This window comes from Euprymna scolopes, chromosome 7, assembly GCF_053919585.1.
Source record: "Euprymna scolopes isolate OS-2025 chromosome 7, ASM5391958v1, whole genome shotgun sequence".
Lineage (NCBI taxonomy): Eukaryota > Metazoa > Mollusca > Cephalopoda > Sepiida > Sepiolidae > Euprymna > Euprymna scolopes.
In genome coordinates this window covers 23,979,193-24,002,265 of record NC_136488.1, presented here as the reverse complement: position 1 = coordinate 24,002,265, position 23,073 = coordinate 23,979,193, and the positions used below count along the sequence as shown (strand labels likewise).

General features: G+C 34.4%; 1 protein-coding gene across 1 annotated transcript in view; it reads right to left on the bottom strand.

The window, feature by feature from the left end:
* Positions 1–20,893, bottom strand: part of LOC145279650 (cathepsin B-like) — a 33,050-nt gene extending 12,157 nt beyond the window's left edge. Inside the window, exons 1-4 of the mRNA XM_080130879.1 lie at positions 20,718–20,893; positions 10,213–10,360; positions 4,365–4,571; positions 3,430–3,545 (exon numbers count right to left, since the gene is read on the bottom strand). Coding sequence (XP_079987005.1) covers positions 3,430–3,545; positions 4,365–4,571; positions 10,213–10,353 — 464 coding nt within the window. The 5' untranslated portion in view covers positions 10,354–10,360; positions 20,718–20,893. The remainder of the gene's footprint in view (positions 1–3,429; positions 3,546–4,364; positions 4,572–10,212; positions 10,361–20,717) is intronic.
* Positions 20,894–23,073: the final 2,180 nt, after the last annotated feature.

Sequence of the window (23,073 nt, the reverse complement as noted above, 5' to 3'; positions counted from 1 at the left end):
AGAGACCCCCCCCCCCAAGTCTATAGTACTTCAAAGCAAAGAAGACCTACAAGGGATTTAAAAAAAAAAAAAAAAAAAAAAAAAACTGGTTACATTTTGCAGATGACATCTCCGAACAAAACCTTTGTAAAACCGGGTCACAAAACTTTATAACTTGAACAAGAGAAAATCTGTTTTTTTTTATTTTTATTTTTACAAAGGAGTCACCACTTATCAAGGTCTGGAGGCTACTCGAGGATAAGGGTTAATGAGTGTACAGTGGTCAATGGGAATATTGAAGTCATCGTTAGTAGTGGAAATTTGGTAAATTAAATTAGTTAAGGGGATGGCTCATCAAGAATTTGTTCAAAGTTAATGGGGCAGAATAAGTCTTTGGCTTTGTCCAATGCTGACAAGGTTACTTCAGGTCCATTGATGATGGTTGGGATAGAGCACGCACTTTTATTCAGGACGGTTTGTTATTTGCCAAAATTGGTGGAAACCAAGCCGCTGCTCAGCTATTTTGGACTTGACGAACTGAGCATACAAATCTCTTGCGTTCTTTATTACTCTTTTACAGTGGTTACTGGCAGTCCTGAAAACGGCTTTAGTCTCAGTACATCTATTATGTTGGAAGTAATGGAAAAAGTGATTTCTGTACGCAATGGCAGCACAATCACGTTGACACACCGGTTCTCGCCAGATCACCGAGGCGCTGTATGTGCCTTCTGGGAAGGTTGGGCGTGGGGCCAGCACTCTCACCCTGTAGAAAGAATTCCTCGCTACAAAAGCATCTACAAGAAAGTTGTAGATGGCCTATGCCCCTCCAGGCGCTCAAAGGCTATGGATGGAATCAGTCTTACATACTGACTATTAGTGTCAGGCACATAGGTGGGTTCGTGAACAATCCGAGTTAAGTCATAAGCAATGGAGAAATTGTGACAGAACCTTCCCTTATCTGTCTTGTTTAAGTAGGCTAACCATTCCACATTGTGAACATTGAAGTCTCCACAGACGTGAATGTTAGACAGGATGTGGTCAATTTTCTCAGATATGCTCTTAAACATAGTAACTCCACTGTTATGGGGCGATAGAGGGCAAATATAAATGCAGTGGTGTAAGTGCAATCCGAAAGCACATATAGAGTAATTTAGGGCCTTCTCTGGAGAAGTCCTTACTGAGACAGGCTCGAAGGTGCAGTAAACTGCAAGCTAAATGCACCCAACAAAATAGACACTGACAGAAGTAACATGCGACCGAGAAAAGAGGTGGCGGTGGGGTGGACAACAGAAGTAGAAAAAAAAACCCAGTTGTAAACGAAAAAAAAAATAAAAGGAAAAAAAAGGTAGATAGGGCCATAATGGTATTTGTAAAGGATACTTCTTTTTGTCAAGAGAGCGGTAAGCGCTAATTGACCATGACAACCCGGCGCCGATCTCCAAAGACGTGAGTGGCGGAAGGGTACCAATGAAATTCCAATTTACAAAGCGACCATTGTTGGCTGCTCCCTGGTGGGTAAGTGGCCTCTATTGAAAAGACACGTGGCCTTTGTAGAATTGGATTTGGTTCATTTTTATGATCCCTCAAAGTTAATTGAACGAGACCATTATGGTTTTAATGGCCCGTCAAATTCCATTAGGCACACGCCGGCCGAGATTGGGGGTCCGCCTATTCTACTCGATTGCCAACAGAAGAAAAACAGCCCCTTTTTTGGGCATAGGCCACCTGGTGAAGATTTGAGTGACAGCGGTTCCAGCATCCTAATTGGCTAAAGGGCCGAATGAGAGGAAAAAAAAGACGATCAGGAAGAAGGCATAGTTCCCGCTCCCACAATATAAGCAGCGAGTTTTGAGCGCAAGAACAGAGAGAGAGATCTGCTCCCCTGGGCTCGAACGAGCGAAAAAGCCGACTGCCTCATCAGTTGACCCTGTCACATAGTTATTTAGTTTTTATTGAAAAAGAAAGAACTTTGCAGTTAACAAACGGCCAGTCCCTAACTTAATAGCGAATTACGAAACGACGATTGTAACCTTTATGAATAACAAGGAATTTTGCATAAAAAAAAAAAAACAAATATCGACTTGTCTTTTTAATTTGTTTTGCATGATTGCAGAAGCGCTCGACGAGTCTCTTTCAGGTTACCGATCGCTGACATTCTCATCAAGGAGACACGGAGACCAACAATCGGGGAGCGTTCCACCACTAGATGACACGCGGGTGACGTAAGGGTCACATACCACATGGAAAGCCATCTCTATTGTAGGCACATATTTCATACCCATGTTTATCTAGGGAGTCAGAGATGGATGTTAAATTAGAATATGCTTTAATTACAAACTCATCCAAGGAAATAGTCTGTCCAATGCTAGTTTCGGTTAGGAAGAATAGGTCAGGTTTGATCTCCCAAAATTAGATTTCAACCTCCGGAAAGTTGGAATGTAGACCCTTGATGTTAGGAGACATGACAGTGGGGGTCTACGTTGGAAGTTGAAGTTCAGGGTTTAATCGTGTATTTTTTCTGGAGACTTTTCATGGAGTTTTAGGATTTGTGGAATAGGTAGACAGACTTGGTTAGAGCAACCTAGAGAGGGAAGCCAAGGAAGAAAACGAAGCGAAGAAATATTTTTTGTTTGTAGACCATGAGATGGTAAAGCCGTAACAATTACCCACTAATATGGAATCAAAAAGTCCAACCAGAACCTACTGAATGGTCCAAAATCCATTCACCAAATGGCAATATAGCAGTCCCAGTACTTTACACCTGCTGATAGGATGGCCTCCTTAGTGGTTAGTCCAAGGTTCGGGTCCCTGACTATCAGGCGAATAATGTCAGCCCAGAAAAACGTTTACCTCCTTACTAGGGACATGGTTACAAGGATAGAAATAGAAAAGTTTCCGACATATTAGGCTACTGCTAACACAAAATTCTGCCAACCTAGAGTACAGCTTTTTTTTCCTCCCTTTGTCAAAAAAATCAATCGATCCAAATGAGAACGGAGAGACAAATAAGGAGCGAGAGTTATGAGAGCTGCTGACCAACAACATATTCATAATGTATTATCTACTCTCCATTAGAGAAAAAAATAAATAAAAACTGATGCTAATATTAAGTATTCTACTAATACAAGTCCAATAGGCCTGTTTAGGGGAAAGTATGGCGATAGATTCCCCTCTCACTAACTTATCATAGATCAGTACACACAAGAGTTTGTGTGCAAACATTTCACTAACACAACAAAAAATAAACTAGGAGACAATTATATGGGTAAGAATAGCTTTCTTTTTTTGTACATATAAGAAAATTCTGAGGATCTGCTTTTGAAATTGTGAACTTTATGTTTGTGCTCGATCATTCAAGATTGGCCATGGAATTTCTTGAATTAATCTCCTTACCTGAGCAATGCTGGGATATGGGTAAAAATCTTGGAAATAAAAATGATAGAAACTTACCCCTCACCACATTCAGTACAGCAGGTTAATAAGTCTTCAATAGACAGGTGAGCTTTTACTTTTCCTTTACTTGCAATGCAAATACGATCGGACATGGCTTCAACAGCAGCTGTTGCCTACAAAAATAAAAATAAAAAAAAAATCATACTTAGTGAATAAATTCAGGAAAACTAAGTGGGAGGGGGGGGTCACTATTGTAGTGAAAGTTTTATTGAATTATGGAGGTTTATCGGACTTTTTAATGTAAAAGCTATGCGACAAATTCAGTATGACAAACTAACTTATCTTTCTGGACTTAAATTAAGGGTCCGCCATTTTTAAACAGAATGTAATTGTGGGTGATTTTTTTTGTTAAAAATACATCTACCACATCTTCTACTGGATCATTTTTGGGGGAATTTTTGGAATTTATACTAATTTCAACATAAAATATAAGTACATAATGTTTTCACCTGAAATGTGTTCATTTAAAAAGATCAATCTGCACAAGCACTAAAAATAATTTCACAAGTTATCTCCCTTGTAGGGTATTAATTAGATGAATTCTTTATGCTATTTGTCATTTACTTCAAAATGAATTTCCAACATTCATTAATAAAAAATAAAATAAAGTTCTGTAATTAATGGAAACAGAATATATTGACCAAAAATCAAATACAACAAATGAAGAGTGCGAGTATACATCAGTCGGATTGGCATGAGTGCAAGACTTGTGCAGAACCGCTAATAAACACATTCTAGTCTTTTATAGAGAGTAGAAGAGTTCATTAGTATCTGTAAGGTTGAGCACCAGAACACATAAATATTTTTTAATACTTTAAAAATAAATGAAAGTACTTAATATCAGTATTGTGTAGTTTGGGATTGAATAACCCAAGCCAAATTGATAGACTAAGATAAAAAAAAAAAAAAAAAAAAAAAAAAAATGTTCTTACCCAGCAGGATCCACAGTTCCCCTGGTCTCTGACTTCCTTGATGGTTTCACAATGTGGCCAATTTTCTCGGGCATCAAAGTTATCAGGAGGGCTGATGTCCATATTAAGAACTGGAGGTCGTAAAGGTAACTTTGATTTGGAAGGACCTTTGACACCCAACATTCTGCGAATAATTTTCATGTCAGTCCAGCCAAAATTATCCTTAGCCTGGTAAAATAAAAAACAAATTAAAGTCATATTTTTGCACACAAAATAAGAAACAGTTGTAGATTGGAGTACGAAATGACTTCTTTCATTTCATCCTGTTAAGACTCGGCTTGCATTTTTCAATAGGAGCCCCCCCCCCCCCACACAAGATTTTTATGGATGGTTCCGTTCTCATGGAGGGGGAAAAAAATACTGACTCTGAAAATTTTTAGTCTTTTCTCATCAAATCTTTCTTGAAGTACATAGATCCATTGCTCTTTCCGATTCTCGTAAAGTAGGTTCTCTCTACCACTAAACACTTCCTCAAACCTAATGTTATTCCCTATCTCTACAAATCTATTATCAGACCATGTATGAAGCATTGTTGTCATATTTGAGTTAATTTCTGACCCATTTTAGAGTTCTTGATAAGGTGCAGAAATGTATTTGCAGTTTAATTGTCCCCACTATCTTCTTTGCAAACTCTTTGACAGATGTAACGTTGCTAATATAGGTTTTTTCTTCAAATACTATTATGGTATGCATTCTCTCGATAACTTCATTGCATCTGTCTACACTTCCTATACTTTTACAATTAATGAAACCACCTATTTTTTTTTTTTTATTATTTTTTTTTTTTTTTTTTGCAATCAAATCGATTGTTTGCTCTATTCAAGAACTCACCACTGTGTACAGGGAAGAAGCTCATGTTCACAATATGTTGTGTAAATTGCACTGTAATAATCTACTGCTGATTTTATGAAACTTTCTATTATATAAAAAGAAACTGTACTCATTCCCTATGGACTCGAAAATGGCTGGGCCGATTTTTATGAAATTTCAACCAAAGGTACTTTATGTGCCTGGCAGTGTTCTTAGGTAGGTTTGTATCGAAATGTTGATATAAGTATTGATAATCAAAATAATCCAATGAAAAGAGGAATAGGCAATTTTGATCAAAGTTAACATCTTACAGTCTTACATAACAAATACATTTGAGAAGTTTTATTACCACACAAACCCAAAAGCCTGATCTATAAAATCAACAATAGATTCTTGGATATTATAGGGGCATGTTCGAAATGAAGGTTTCTGTTTAGAGCACAATTGAACGACAATACTTCATTTTTATATTTTAAGCTTTAATTCAAGCCATATATATATAAGCAAAAATGTGTGTATGTATGTTCGCTCTTTGTGTATGTCTGTAAAAAGCTTTTTTTCGCTGGACTTCTCAGTCGGCTCATTCCTTAAAACTTTTTATATCACGTCTAAATGATAATATCTACAAGTTAACAACGGGGGTCGCCTGTCTATTTAATTTGCTCGACTTTGAAAAGATAAATATTCAACATTTTTCTATCGCCGCATGTGCATTAAGCTATATATATAAATAAGTGAAAATGTGTGTTTGTAGGTCTCGACAAAACTTTCAACAGAGGCAATGGATTTTCATGAGTTCGGTATCATTTTGAAGCTCGACATCTTGGACGACAAATATCGAAAAATTGGCCAAAAACATTAATTACTTCACCCTAAACTGGACCCTTTTCTACAAGAAGGGATGCCGAAAAAAATCGTTCCTTCATTTTCTCTCCTCCTGCTATTACGACAATGACGTCATGTTTGACCTAGTTTAAACCACCTGCAAGTGTTTTTAAAGGTTTAATTTTATCCGTTCTCAATTGTATGTCTCTTTGGCGTAGGGGGTAACGTGTCAGGCTTTTTTTTTTTTTTTTTTCGCCTTAGCCGCGATGCTTCGGGTTTGAGCCTATCTTCCTACCTGAACTTTTTTTCCTCTTTTACACCTTTTTTTTACGTTTGTTCGCTGTTTTGCTTTGTTTTTTCCAATTTTTTTTTTTTTTTGAACAGTGTTTTTTTTTTTTTTTCTAATATTAAAACAGGGTAACCCTCTCCTATATACACACCTCCAAACACCCGGGCAACGCCGGGTACCCCCACTAGTTATATATAAAAAATAATTTTATAAAATCAACAGTAGGTTCTCTACAGTGCAATGTAGACCACAATGTCTTGTGGACCAAGTCATTGCAGGGAGGCATGTAAAACTTCCTCCTGGTGTACCGCAATGGATCTCCAACTAGAGCAGGCAATCAATCGATTTGATTGAAAAATAGGCAGTTTCATCGATTTCATTTATACAAGTTGCCCCAGTTAAGAGTTCAAAGTCATTTATATCAAACTTTCATATACAAATATAATGTGGCTTGTCATCTGACAGATCAAAGTCAATTGTTTTTAATTTTTTAACAATTGACAAGATTTGTTTCCTACTTTATCTATAAAAGTTCAAGGAGATAAGTTTAATGGCTTTTGACAATCATATCTTTTAGCTAGATTCTTTTGCTTAAGAAAATGAAAGCTAACCATTGATTTTTTTTACAAAATATTTGACTTAAACATTTAATTCAACAAAATTACTCTGTCAGTTTTAAACTGACAGAGTAATATTGTCGTTCAATTGTGCTCTAAACAGAAACCTTCATTTCGAACATGCCCCTATAATATCCAAGAATCTATTGTTGATTTTATAGATCAGGCTTTTGGGTTTGTGTGGTAATAAAACTTCTCAAATGTATTTGTTATGTAAGACTGTAAGATGTTAACTTTGATCAAAATTGCCTAATTGGTTTCAAACGGTGTTTTTTTTTTTTTAAATAACTTCAAAGTAGAAATTGAACCTTCACTTTACTTTCAGTTTCATGAGTCTCAGTTCCCTTATTTTGTCCTTTAATCCTCACATTCCATGACTAACGTTTCTGATAACAAGGGAAGAATTGCTGTTTTCTGGCCCGAATCTATTCATCTAACATGTATTATCGGCTAGTTTTTGACCTTGAGAGAGTAAGCTTTTTTGTTTTCATTTTCTTAGCTCCTTACATCAAGTGGCTTCATGCCTTGTCCAAAGAGATTTTCATTAAAAAATTTAAGTAAAAATATTTTTAAATAAAAAAATTTCAAAAGGACACAATATAGTAAACAAATCTAACAGATCTCATCCCATCGGCCAAGCTCCTACCTACTTCTGTCCCATAGTCACAATGTTGCATCCCTGTGTTAGTTTTACAAGTACTTTAATGGAAAATGCTTTGATGAACTCGTAGCACTTGTGCCCCCTTGGCATATATACTAAAAAAAAAAAAAAAAAAAAAAAAAGAGGTTAAGGGTACTTAAAAAAAAGGGGGGGTTATGGCAAACACTGATCTGTCAACAAACCAAAAATATTTTTATCTTTGAAATTTGGTGTCTTGTAACATTCACCTAAATCAAACTATGGAATCCCATATGTTGAGTAAAAAAAACTGGGAAGGTAATACTATACTGAATGCAAATCTAATTCAACCAAGTTGTTTTTATTTAGTTCAGAAATACTCAAAGCAGCTATGATGGATCACAAACTACATAAGTCCCTTTAATAAAAAAAAATATATTAATATTCACCAAAATAAAATATAATTGAAATTCAAAAACCATTTTTTTTTTTTTTTTAAGTCTGGATTATTACACATTTGTGTTGCCATATTTTACAAGGAAATGGGGTTTGGTTTTGTAACCATCATAAAATTCAATAGGTTACTGAGCAGATTAATTTTTGTTCTTTCCTACAAAAAGTAAACAAACTTCTTTCACTTCAAACTTGAGGACAGTTGCTTTTCTTAAATTTGACTGATAAAAGGGTATATTAGAAAAAAAAAGTCTGAGAAAAATATTGTTTACTTTTTCCAAAGATTTTCTAATTAAAATTTTAATTTTGTTATTCAAATTTCATCTAGTGTTAAAAATATTTACAATTTTAGAGTAATAAGTCGTTTTTTATTTAGTATTTAGTCTGAACACCTTTATGTAAAATAAACAAAATGTTTTCTTTTGTTTGTTTTATTCAAGCTTACTTAAGAGCCAGTATATATAAAAGAGGATTTGTTTTAGCATATCTTTTAGATCTATATTTGGATTTCATATAATCTTTACTGAAAATTTTGACTAAATTTTATAATTTATTTCAAATAACATTGAATTCCGCAAGCAATATTTTAAATACTTTAGGCTGACTAGCTCAGATTGCATGAATGCTGATAAAACTCAGAGATGGCTTGAATAGTGAAGCAAAGGTATGAATAGTAAAACCCTGTTACATCTGTGGACAGAAGATGATTCACCCATGAATAGGTTGATTTATTTGTTATACTCTTCCTATTAATAGAAATATTCTGTAGATTTTTGCTATCATATGCTTCACCAACAAATAAATCAGAATTTATGGTAGTGCCAACTACAATATGGTTATCTTCAAGTCCAATGTCAAATTCTTGTTGAGCCATGCTCTTAAATAATCAAATTCTGGCAAGTTTTAACCATCATTATCAATCCTTATGGTGTTATCTCACCAGAGAAGCTCATTATCCCTTATTTTCTGGTGGCCTTTGGGCCTTGATTAGCAATTATTTGTTAGCACATTAAAATAAATAACTGAGATGATGCAATTGAACAGCTTTGTTTTTATTAAAAGTATTTATTGTCCACTTGACATGCTATTTGGTCTAAGTTATTTCCTTATAAAAAGAAAAATGCCCATAATGTGTTTGATTTTAACTATTTGTGGGCTTACAAAACATCAACAACATGTCATTACAGCAACTGGTTGAGGGTTGGGAGGGGTGAGGAAGGGAGACTTGCCATTGCCTGAGATTGAATTATGCTCAACGAACGTTTCACACTCCCATATTTTTATTGTCATTGACATCAGTGAAATTGCCCAATTTTCAATCAATTTAATTGATTGCTGCTCTAATTGGGGATCCATCGCAATGCACTACACTGTGAGGAAACTTCACATGCCTCTCCGCAGTGACTTAGTCCACAATACATTGTAGTCTACATTGCAGTAGAGAATCTGTTGATTTCATAAAATTATTTTATGTATAACAGCTTAAATTAAAGTTTAAAATGCGAAAGTCAAGTATCATGGTTCACTTGTGCTCTAAACAGAAACATTCATTTCATATGTGCCCCTATCATATGAAAGAACCTACTGTTAATTTTATATGTCAAGCCTTCTCAAATGTACTTGTGATGTCATGCTATGTAGGTGTTAACTTTGATCAAAATCGCCTGTTCCTTTTAGCGGATTATTTTGATTATCGATACTTATTGAAGACATTCTAATACAAACTTATCTAAGAACACTGCCAGGCGCATAAAGTACCTTCATGTGAAATTTCATAAAAAGCCTCACATTTTTCAGTTCATAGGGAACAAACTCATAAAGTTCCTTTTATGCAATAGTAGAGATATATTTGAATTGAATAAAAAATATACATATATTATTTAGTTCACTTAACACTATACATTAAATTTGATTTATAATTAATATCTTTGGTTTCATGGAAAGAGATAATCATGTCAAAAATGTTTGATGTGTTTGATTTGAACAGAAAACAGTAAAGAACAAAGTGAATATGTCAAGTTTGTAATCTTTCAAAGAGTCAACATAATCAAAGTAATTTCTTTTAAGTTTGAAAAGACAAAATTTAAGTATCCTAGTTTATTTGTGCTCCTTAACCAGAGAAAAACATTAATTTTGTCATGAAAATTCTCTTCCCTGTATCAAAGAACGTAAGGTCACTGCAAACATGATGCTTACCTTCCAAGTGGTTTGCAAGCTGTTGATTTCATTGACCATCCTCATCATAGGCGTTTCCATATTCATCTGGACAACTGAAGCACAGGAAACTAACGTCGCACACAGGGTGGCGAAAAGTAGCACAGATAAAGTAGATTCCATGATTGATCTGAAAATGAAAATAGGTTTTAAGTATTTCATATAAATTTCATAGACGGGTGTACAGATCACTTCAATAAATGTATAAACGAAATGGGTTTTATCAGAAAAAAAAAAAAAGTAGAAGTACTTTAATGGAATGTGCTCCGACAAATCCGTAGCACTTGTACACCCCTCCCCCAGACATAAATAATCCCAACTAACCCAACAAGCAGCAGGACCTCATCCCTTCAATGTAGTGATACCTAGATGCCAGAAAGGTACCTACTCTAATAGTTCCTTTCCTCAAACTGCTAGACTTTGGAATTCCATTCGTGTTACAGGTTTCCCTAACTGTACTAACCTGCAGAAGTTTGAATGTAACGTGAACAGGCATCTCACTGCTCACCTCCCTACATAGAGCCCCTATAAACAATCTCAAATAGTAGCCCCCTTATGTCCACTTGGTAATGTGCCTTGCTTGAAGTAAAAAAAGAGTAAAATCATAATAACTGCTAACAAAAAAAGAATTTTTCGTTTAAAAAAATATTCTCTTAATATTTTTGTGGCTAAAATAGGAATACTTGAATAGGACACTGTATTACAATAACAAATTGATGGAGACCACTGAACCAACGGGTCAAACGAGCTGGAACAAAGGAAGCAGAGAACTGATCAGACAATTTTTAAGAACACATGCCATAAATATATAAGTATTTATAAAAATAGACAGACTAACAACATCATGTCTGTGAGAGAGAGGCTGCAGAGAGGAATAAAGGATGAGCCAATTAAATTAGATAGGTTTCTGTACCCGATCAAGAACCATCAGCGCAAATATGATAACAGTACTTCATACATGGTCCGATAGTAAATTTGTAGAGAGAAAAGCCTCGCATGTGAGAAAGTCCTACTTATTCAACAAGAGAAGATTAAAAACAATTTACTAAATTGTAATAATGAAATAAATGCTTGATACCCAAAGCAAATTCTTTGTTCAAATAGAAAATTATTATATATTAAAAACAACTTCATTAAAATATGTTAGTATCAGATAATATTAATATTGCCTTAAGGAGAAGTGCTTCCCAACACCCTGGAAAACCTCATCAGTATGCCCTGTATTTAAGAATTCAGGTAATAAGTCATCTCCATCTCAGTACAGACCAATAAGTCTCCTGTGTGTCATGAGTAAGTTGCTGGAATCCACAATAAATAGAGAAGTAATCAACCACCTCAGCAGAAATAACCTTAGCGACACGCAATATGGTTTCCGTTCTGCTAGATCTACAGCAGATGTGCTAACGGTTATATCTCATAGGATTAGCGAATCTCTCGACAAAGGCTTCATTTCTAGGGCAATTTCTCTTGACATATCCAAGGCCTTCGATAAGGTTTGGCATAAAGGCCTACTACACAAGATTTCCAGCTACAGTATAACTGGAAATGTTTTCTCGATCATTAAATCATTTCTCTCTGATAGGCTCATAAGAGTAGTGGTTGATGGGCAGAAATCAGAGGCCCACGGTATTAATGCTGGAGTCCCTCAGGGGTCCATACTGGGCCCAACTCTTCCTGATCTACATCAATGATTTCCCAAAATATACTAAAATCTTTCGTTGACATGTATGCTGATGACACGACCATCTATGGCAACACATCAACAAAGGCCATAAATGATGTTCTGATTCTCTCTCCTCTGATCTTGAGCGTGTGGTACAGTGGGGGAAGAGGTGGCTAGTTACCTTTAATGCATCTAAGACCAAGCTCCTATCTCTACATCATAAACGCTCTGATCCCCATCTGGCATCAATTGAAATGGATGGCTCTCGTCTAGGGGAGGTCCCATGTTTTGATAAGCTTCTGGGTTTGACCTTTACTGATCTTAAATGGAACACATATCAAATCTGTTGCCAAGGATGCTGGGAAAATCGTGGGATCCTTCTATCGCTCTAGAAGATATCTCACTGCTGATGCAATTCTCTATATAAAAGCCAAGTACGTCCAAGGATGGAGTACTGCTGCCACATCTGGGCAGGAGGTGCTAAAAACAGCCTATCCTGCCTTGACAGTACAAAATAGACTTTGTGGCTTGGTGGGAGATGCCCTCTTATCTTCCCTGCAACCTCTTTCCCACAAAAGAGACGTAGCGAGCCTGTCTTTGTTCTATCGTTATTTTAATGGCAGGTGCTCGTCTGAGCTCCATTCTCTGGTCCCTCCCCAATCTTTTTCAAAAAACACCCGACTAGCTGAAACCACCATCAATAATTTTCCCCCACTCCTTATCTGTGCCTACATCAAAACGTACATTTCATGAACAAAGCTTCTTTCTTAGAACTGCATGCCTGTGGAACTGTTCTGCTTGCCTGTTTCCCCTCCAGACTTCAACCTGGATGTCTTCAAGTTCAACACAAACAAATTCCTGATGAACCTCCCCCTTAAGTAATGACACTATCAATTCTCCAATACTATTACTACACTATCACACTGATTACTGTACACACAATAACCCTTATCCCCAAGTGGCCCTTGGGCCTTGATAAGTGGTGAACTCCATGTAAAAAAAATGTACAAAAGATTCTTTAGTAATAATTAGAGAATATGAGCACTAATGTGTTAATTAATGAAGCTTGTTTTTAGGATAAAATAATTTTCTATTTGAACAAGCCGAGCATGCGGGGTCCCCCTCCACGAGTGAAAAATTTACTTTCACCATGACTAATGTTTGTGCAAAATTTTTAAAGAATCCAAGGTGTGGTTATTGGGAAAAGTTCGAACAAATGAACGATTTGGGGGGCAATTTTACTCCTATAATGCCCCCTGGGGAGGGCAACCAGAGTTATCCCAGAGAATCCATTCTGGCAAAAATTTACTTTCACCATGACCAATATTTGTGCAAAATTTTTTAAAAATCCAAGGCGTGGTTATTGAGAAAAGTGCAAACAAACGAACAATAGTGAATTATTAGGTCCAATCCCTCCTTTGTTGGGAGACCAACAATAAGTTCAACTCACCATATTTAGTTGAATTTTCCTTTTACATACTGGCATGTGTTGGATGGCTTTTAGAAATTAATTTCCAAACTAACATATTTCTTGCCAGGACTTCATCTCTCAAATCCATTCTTCTCACTTCCTCCCACGTTTTCCTTGACCTTACCCAGTGAATGAACTCTACTACCTCAATTGTTCTACATCTACTAACTCAAGGATTCATGTATTCTTTCAACGTGACATTACCATCAAAGTATCCCATTCTGCACACATTTCTCTACTGTACAAATTTCATCTTCCTCTGAAAACTATGCAATGCACGTTACATCTGCATAATACTAAAATTCTGATAATCTAGCATGCATATTGAATATATACGTGGGGGAGAATGGCAAATGAAATGAGAAGTGGTAAGAGGGGGGGATAAATGTACCAGCAGCAGTTGGATAAGAGGATGATATGATACAAATAATTGATCAACCCAGATGCTTGTCTGTGTCATCGCCATGCCAACAAGGGTTTTGATGGGATGACAGAAACATGGTTTTATTCGACAGCAGAATTAGCGAGAATTACAGAATTAGAAGAGTTCTTTCTCATGATCATGTCTGGATTAAAAGAGATGCTGGACCATCAGTTGCGGGAAAATCAGACCAAACCATTGGCTTCAAAACCACTGACTAAAATCGCACCAAATTTGTAATGAAGCTACCTCGACAAGGATGAGGGGTGGCACAAAAGTCAATATAAAAAATGATATATTGAACAGAATTGCAAATTCTGATGTCAGATATATATATATATATGTGTGTGTGAAGAGTAACAGTTTAACACTTTAGGCCCCCAAAATCAACAGCACTTAGACCATTCCTGTTGATTTTGCAGTAGGAGTAAAGTTCTCTGCAGTTCTAGGTCCACGCTTCCAGGTCTTACCTTCTCTCCTTGAGAAAGGGGTTATTTTACTGCTAATCGCCTGAGGCATGCTCAATGGGGAATGCCGACAGGGCTGCCCAGGCACTTTTTGGTGGTCAGAGTGGCCCTCTGGGGAGCTGATTTCTCAATCACACTTTCCAACCCTGGTGTCATGCGGTGGGAGAGAACTAAATATAAACACTGCTACTAATAGTAACTTAAAGACCACTTAGAAAGAGGCTTTTAAACTAATGGGGCATTTTTTACTAGACAACAAAAACAAAAAGTGGTCAAAAACAAGTATATTATAAACAAATGTTATCAAAGGCAAGTTTTTGGTGTTTTAACTTATTTTAAAGTGTTTATTCCGTTCAAAAAACTAGTATCGAGTGTTGGAAGAAGACAAGAAAAAAAAATGATCGACATGAGAGGGATACTCGCTCAAAAATAGAAAATTAAACATACTAGTAGAAATCTTCAATAAATCCTACCGTGACATTGGGTGGGTTACTACCATTTTTTTTTTTTATTGTTCTTACACTAAACAATACTCGTTTTTTGAACTGAATAAATTTTTTAAATAAGTTAAAACACCAAAAACTTATCCAGTTAGGTAGAAGAGTAACTTATGCTTTAAAATTTCTCCTCTTGGACTGCTAGATTTTAGGAATTCTGTTTCCTGCTTCCGACTTTATTAAACTACAGTCTAATGTGAACAGACATCTCACTGCTCAACTCCCCACAGTCTCCTTTTAGACATGATTTCAAATAGTAGCCCATTACATTTCAAGTGACAACATGATTGTCTGGAGTGATAGAGTTTATAATAAAAAAATAATAAAAAAATAAAACTTATCCAGGTAGGTAGAAGAATAACTTCCGTTGCTTTTGATAACGTTTATTTGTTATATATTTGTTTGGCCACTTTTTCGTTTTCTTGTCTATAGTAATAAATGCCCAACTGATGAATTAAAGTTATTTAAAATAAAATAAAACTAGCTCATGCAAAAACTGTTTGACAGGCTACAGATCACAATCTCCCAATGAATTTATGGCGCTTCTACACTATTGGGACAAGATTTCGGAAATCGTAATACTGAATTTCACATGAAAACAATGGTATCTACGTATTCCCTGTATTCTAAAATATTTTATGAGGATTATATCCACAAATTACGAAAATCGATAAGGTAGAAAATTGTCTATTAAAGAAAATTAAAAAATAAAAATAAAATTTGATGAAAACAATCATAAGACACAGGAGAGTTCAAAAGGGAGTTAATTTTTCGTTTTGATTCAAACAAGATGGCGGCAATTTTCACCTGTGCGAGAAATTCCAGTTACAGTGACATTTCATGTTTTAAACCGCCTACGCACATTTCTTGTAGTCAGCCTATGATTGGTCAATTTGTATGGACCAAGATAATTACTTGGCGCCTTTTTGTAAACATCCATTTTGTTTTTCAATCTACGAAAAAAAAACACCCGGCAAGAGAGACTCCCCAAAAGTCGGCTCCAAGAAGAATGCCGTATCAAGAATGGAGTTGCAACAATTTCTTCATGCTTATATCACCTAAATGTTTGAACTTTTCTCAATTCAATTAGGGTCTCAAGGGACTCGATGTATGCCTAATTAAAGGCACCAGAACTCTTGCCGAGAACACCATGAATTATCATGGACCTTTTCGAAGGAAAACCATGCTACCATTCCAACAAAAGATAACTACTGGCTCCCAATTTGAGAGGCAAAACTGACCCACTGTTTTGCAAAGATTGTACCCAGACCAATAACCTTTCTTTGATGTTATAACTGAATAAAATTTGAGTTTAAAAAGATATGGTTTTGTAATTGTGGAATTATTTTTGCCTCAGCCAGGGAGTATGGAGTTTGTGAGATTAATTTCTCACACCTGCTAACACGATTAAAGTTGTTTTGTTTAATAATTCAGTAATATTCGGGTAATTTTAACTCCATAATTTGGAAGCTACCATTAACTTATTCGAATTGACAAAAATAAAAAAAATAAAAATCAGTTGAAACCATTGTTTTTATCTGAAAATTCCATTTATCAACTACAAAATCTCGTCCCAATAGTGCAGAAGTGCCGAATAAACTGTAACTTTAGAAAAAAAAAAAAAAAATGGAAGCAAAAAGTGGAAAGAAAAGTGAAATAATGTTTTAATGTAAACAATATCAGAATTTGGTGTTCAAGTAACAATTTGATTCAAAGGGGGTCGATAATATACACAGGGAAAGAAAGTATTAATTGAATACTGCAAAACTATATCAAAACATTTTATCTATCACGAGATATAACATGTTTTATTAAAACATTATCAGACTCTTATATTTGTTTATAAAATCTGATACCGAAATAATTTTTCATATCAACCACAAAAATATATACTAATCAAAGTCTAGATTTGATATGTTTGTCTTTATGTTTGTTTATAGTTTAATTTCTCACTTTTAATAAATTGGATTTATTGCACTTTGTATTCGAGCTGTTCATTATATATATATATATATATATATATTTCCCCAAAACTTCTGACCTTGGAGGAAAGACTAAAACTTGTTGCTATCGTTTCAAATGATGTGAAATAACAGCAAGGAGAGACTCGATTCCAAATATTTCTCATATGTTATATCTCTCCTCTTTCAGAAATAGAGTATGATGATGAATATCTCCAGTATCAATCTTTATACACTGAAATTTACTTCATGGATGAAAACCAAATAGGGAAGATACAACATACAAGAAACATTTGGAATCAAGTCTCCCCATGCTGTTATTTCAGATCATTTAAAACAATAGCAGCAAGTTTTAGTCTCCCCTCCATCAAAGCCAAGAAGTTTTGGGGAAATATCAGATATTTTGTAATTCATATGCAAAACTAGGAATACAAATGACTGAAACATTTTCATGATATTGAAAAGATACTTTTCTGCATGTTTCATGCAGTAATATACAGGGCAGCCGGCAGCCATATTTGTAAAATTTTACTTTGTTTCTACCTTAACATTTTCCTTTAAAATGACGACTTTTAAAGGTTTTTAGGTATGCTGAAAACGAATATAGCATTTATATTTTCCGCAAATAAGTAGTTTTCTGAATATCAAGCAATGTAATTCTTTGATATAAATGCGCGGCAAAAATATGCTCGCGTGTACAACAATGGCCACAACTTAGAGAATTACATTACTTGATATCCAGAAAACTACTTATTTGCGGAAATTTAAATGCGATATTTTATGCTAAATAAATATGGCCACTGTGTTACATTATTACATGAAACATGCAGGAAAGGATTTTTTCAGTATCGTGAAAACTAGTTGCCGGCACCAATTTTAAATGCGATATTCGTTTTCAGCACACCCGAAAACACCCATAAACAAGTAGATTTTGAGTTGATCGGTCAAAGTTCAGTTACGCCAACTGAAGAGGCCTCAACATTTTTCGATAAATGGGAAACTTTTCTAGGTTTTCGGCTATAGCAGGAAAAATTAGCGCAGACAAATAGTTTGAGATACCTTATTATGCATCGTAATTTCTAGTAGTTTGAATTGGCCACTATCTTTGTTGTTTCAGTGAAATAGGATAGTAAGCATGCGTAAAGTCTACGAGATGCAAACGTTTATTCACCGTCATTTCTTTCGGAATAAACACCCCCACCTCCCCACGTTAAGAACGGCTTTCGGAATTGCGTTGCTACACTTGGCCAAGATCAAAGTGTAGTATTTGTTCTTCAGATGTTGCACTTCCATTTCTCGTTCAGTGGAGGAACAGTCCTTCACGATCGAGACAATTTTTGTTTTTGTACCTTTTCTTCACGTTAAAAACGACCCTGGTGTCTAACTCTCCCGTGGGGGAGGCATTGTAAATAGGTACACAGATCGTCTGGCAACGTGTGCGCGCATGCTCAATATACTATTTCATTGAAACAAAGATGGCGGCCAAATAAAACTACTAGAAATTACGTAACAAAATACAGTATCTCGAAAACTCTTTCTGCGCTAATTTTCCCTGCGATATTTGTTTTCAAGCATAACCGAAAACCAATCGAGTCGTCATTTTTTAAGAAAATGTTAAGGCGTCTTCAGTTGGCGTAATGTTGAACATTGACAAACTACTTGTTTTATCTAATTTTAAATTGTTCCCCAAAGATTACTACGCTATGTGAGAAGACAATTTGGTACGCGAGTACACAAATAACAGTCTTCGTGTATGCTCGCGCGTAGCGTAAACGAAGGCTGTAAAATGGTGGGAAATAGTCCCACGGTTCAGAGGTTAACACCATGCAAACGGTAAATTTGCGACGGAAACGGTTATATTCTTTGAAAACACCGAAATCTACAAATATATTTCGGTACTTGTACAGTTTAATCAAGACATTAAAGAGGTAGATTTCTATACGAACGTGAGAAGGGCCTGAAGTAAAATAATATCCATTTTTTATGGTCTTGTGCCTAATTTGTAAATAATGAACTTTTTATGTATATAAATAATGCAGTTAAATCCATTTTAAAGGATAATCGGTGCTAGTGCAAGTGCACTTACTGATCCGCGCTATTTTTTAAATTGTATTTCCAAGTTTAAAGTTTTATGTTTTTTTGGTAAATTTTCAGATTAAGTCCACGTCCACAATTTTCTTTTAAATGACGACTGTAAAGAGTTTTTCGACTATGCTGAATACGAAAATCGCATTGAAATTTTGCAGAAAAAAGTAGTTATCGAGATATAAAAGTTGTATTATGTATTGTATTCTTTGGCGGCCATCTTGTTACGCGCGTGCGCGTGCCGTACTTATCTATGACTGACACTGCACGCGCGTAAAAAAGAGGCCGCCGAAGAATAAAATGCATAATACAACTTTATGCCTCATAACTAATTATTTCTGCAAAATTTCAATACGATTTCCGTATTCAGCCTAGTCGAAAACCTGTAAAAGGTGTCATTTAAAAGAAAATTGTGGAGGTGGACCTAATCTAAAAAAAAAAAAAAAAAAAAAAAAAAATGTTTTTTTTTTTTTATTCAAGTGTAATGTTAAAGGGTAAAATCCATTGAAAGCGGTCTGTGGTTCTATGAGAAAATAAAGCTGTGTACGCATTATAAATGTTTCTTTTCTGTGTCTTATGTTATACATTAGTACATTAGGAGTCATTTCGAGTTAAAAGTTTATTTACTGCACTCATCTGGACTAAAGAAAATCATGATTTAAATGTGTATGTCTCGTCTAAATAACTAACGATGAATATCTAATATGGCCGACAAGACGGGTGATCAAAAAGTCAGATCGAGCGTACCGGAAAACGAAATGAGATCAAATGAGGTCTTATTTCGTTAGTCTCATTTCGTTTTTCGGTACGCGGTGTACGGACGCTCGATCTGACTTTTTGATCACCCATCTTGTCGGCCATATTAGATATTCATCGTTAGTTATTTAGACGAGACATACACATTTAAATCATGATTTTCTTTAGTCCAGATGAGTGCAGTAAATAAACTTTTAACTCGAAATGACCCCTAATGTACTAATGTATAACATAAGACACAGAAAAGAAACATTTATAATGCGTACACAGCTTTATTTTCTCATAGAACCACCGACCGCTTTCAATGGATTTTACCTGTTAAAGTATGTACAAAACACCCTCTCCATGTTAAGAATGTTTTAACGTTATTATTTCAGCACGGATCAATAAGTGCACTGCACTAGTCGGATAATCTTATTTGCGAATAATTAAAAAAAAGAATAACACAGCAATTTCTCTGTATATACATTAATAATTGAAAGTATCTGTTCTGGTTGGTCTCAGATGGTCATTCTCCGAGGCAGTACCTCCTTTATGAGAAAAGAGTAATTCTGACAGCATAATTAACGTCCTAAATTATGAAAAAAATTAACGAAAAAACAACAGCGCCGGTTTTCAGGGGTGCTGAAAACGAATATCACAGTCAAATTTGTTTTATATAAATAAATAAATTACTAGGTGGTTAGAAAGTGGGTGCTCATTTTCCGTTAAATTTATATAGGAAAGTGAGCCCCCACTTTTTGAAAAAGTAATTTCTTCATATCATGAAAACTACTCATCTGCCCCAAATTTAAATGTGATAGTCGTTTTCAGCACCACCGAAAACCTATAAAAGTCGTCATTTTAAAGTTTTTTGAGGAGTTGGAAAGAAACTTGACATTGACCAAATCATTTAAAACCATTGTTTTTTTTTGGGGGGGGGGGTTATCGGAAAACTATCGACTACAAAATCTAGTCCCAATAATGTAGAAGCACCCAAAATTTACTAGTGTTGTGAATTGATTTTATCGTGGTTTCATTCAAGTAATTTAAATGAAAATAGAAACACTTAACAGCAGTAGTAAATAAGACAGTAAATACAGGCCATTAGAAATAAAAATCACGTTTATAAGTTAATTAATTAAAGAAAAAAAAAAGTAATTTCAGTGAATAAAGAGGCGACTTACCTTAATTCAGTCCACAACAATAAGCAACGACAATTAATTGTGCATAGACGAATCTAGCGTTCTGCTCTTTATATAGAAAGGGGCGACAATCAGATTTGAAAATAAATAAATAAATAAATAAATAAACAAACAAAAAACATGTGATCTCTCTCTCTCTCTCTCTCTCTCTCTCTCTCTCTCTCTCTCTCTCTCTCTCTCCTTGACCTTTGTCCTCCACTCTTTAATTTCAAATATTTTCTCATGTGCTATTTCATTTTTGTTGACTTTGACTCCCTTAGTCTGATTAATTCCACGTGACTTGGGAACTTTTTAAATTCACATGACTATGAGTAAACAATTTATAAATTAACTTGGTTCAATTGTATTATAGAGACTAATAAAATATCTCACCCTATTCACCTTATTTCAAAATTGCTCTAAGATTTTATTTCTTTTCCAGAAATAAAATTCGCTAAATTTTTACTTACTTTCTACCTTACTAATTACTTGTAAATAACGACTTTCATAGGCTTTCAGTATGCTGAAAACGAATACGAATATCGCATTTAAATTTTAATTTAAATGCGATATTCGTTTTCAGAATACCTTAAAACCTTTAAAAGTTGTTATTTTATATGTGATTGTTAAAGTGGAAAGTAAGTTCTAATTTATGTTTAGAATCTAACTCTAAATGCTTTAATCACTGGTTGCTATATATAATCTGAGTGTTTTTTTTTTTATCTTTAGAAGCGTTGACTGAAATTTGAAAAATAAAATGCGTATTGAATACGTTTGAAGCCGAATTGCAACGCAAAATTACTAAAATAAACAAGTGTTTATTTTATTTTATTTTAGTAATTTCGCGTTGCAATTTGGCTTCAAACGTATTCAATACGCATTTTATTTTTCAAATTTCAGTCAACGCTTCTAAAGGATAAAAAAAAAATACACGCAGTTGAAGGGGGGTATTGATATTCATATTATAACCCCATTTTTTTCTATTTATTTATAAAAAAAAATACAGCTTTGTTATGTATGGGTCGTGGAATTGCATTCATCTGCAAAAGATCTAGTTAATTTGCATATTCTTTTAAACATTCATTTTAATTAATTCCCTATTAGTTTTTTCAGTTTTCTTATGGGATGATCATCTTTAGTTAACTATTACGTGTAATTCATTCAGAAGTTCTACATGATTTATACTTGCATAATATGTGCGTAAAAAGTTTATAGTAAACACAAACTTTCTTCTATATATATATATATGTGCATGTATGTGTATATATATTTGTTTAAAAAATTTTCCTACCAAACTCTTCTGTCAGTTTTTGGTCTACAGACATAAAACTTAATATATACAGTATTCAGACCCATGTGAAACTTTATATTTGGCTTTTAGCTGGGGAAAATGGGTGCCAAAGTGTGAAAATTAAAATAAATGGAATTTGCCAGGTGAAGGTTAAACAATGGCATTACGAATGTGCCTGCGTAACGTAATAGCTATTAGTTAATGTTTTACTTTTTAACCTTGCAGCAAACATGTGTTCACAGCTCAGGCATTAATGTCAAAGGAAAAAGTAAATCGTAAGCTAAATATTTTGGTTTCGATTCTCGGTGGTGGCATACAAGTCATTTTCTTTTTAAATCATTACTATATATTGGGTCCAATATAATATAATGATAAATACGAAATCTGCATTTATCAAAATATCATATTTAAGCGTATTTATGACCGGGCAATGCCAGGCGGCCTGCTACTATAAACATTATATATATATATATATATATATATATATATATATATATATATATATATATATATAGTCTTTGAAGTTTTTAACATTTTAAACCATACAAAAAATTACTTTTTATCATTCGTTAAAAAACCATCAAGTCAGTAAGTCATTTAATCACCTGCAATCACTGCATCAACTCTCTCGAATTTACTATAATACCAATTTTTTTATTTTTCAAGGGATCATCAGTTGTTTACCATGAAACACTGTTTCGGGGATTTTAAAATGAAATAAGTATTACAGTTAAGTTTACCAAAATAATCCAAGATGGCAAAACTGAAGTATATTATAAATATTGAAAAGTTAATATTTATAAAGTAATCTCAACCAGATATAAAAGCTTGATAAAACCAAATAGGAAATAGAGCTTATAATAGAGCTCATATATATATATATATATATATATATATATATATATATATATATATATATTCCGGAAAAGGTTGACAGTAAAAAATTTTAAATATTTTTATTATTATTTTGAATAGGGATCACTTTCAAATATAAATTTAACAGAAAATGATCACCAATTTTCGGACTAGTTTTAAGGGCACATAACCAAACATTTTAAGGGAGAAAAA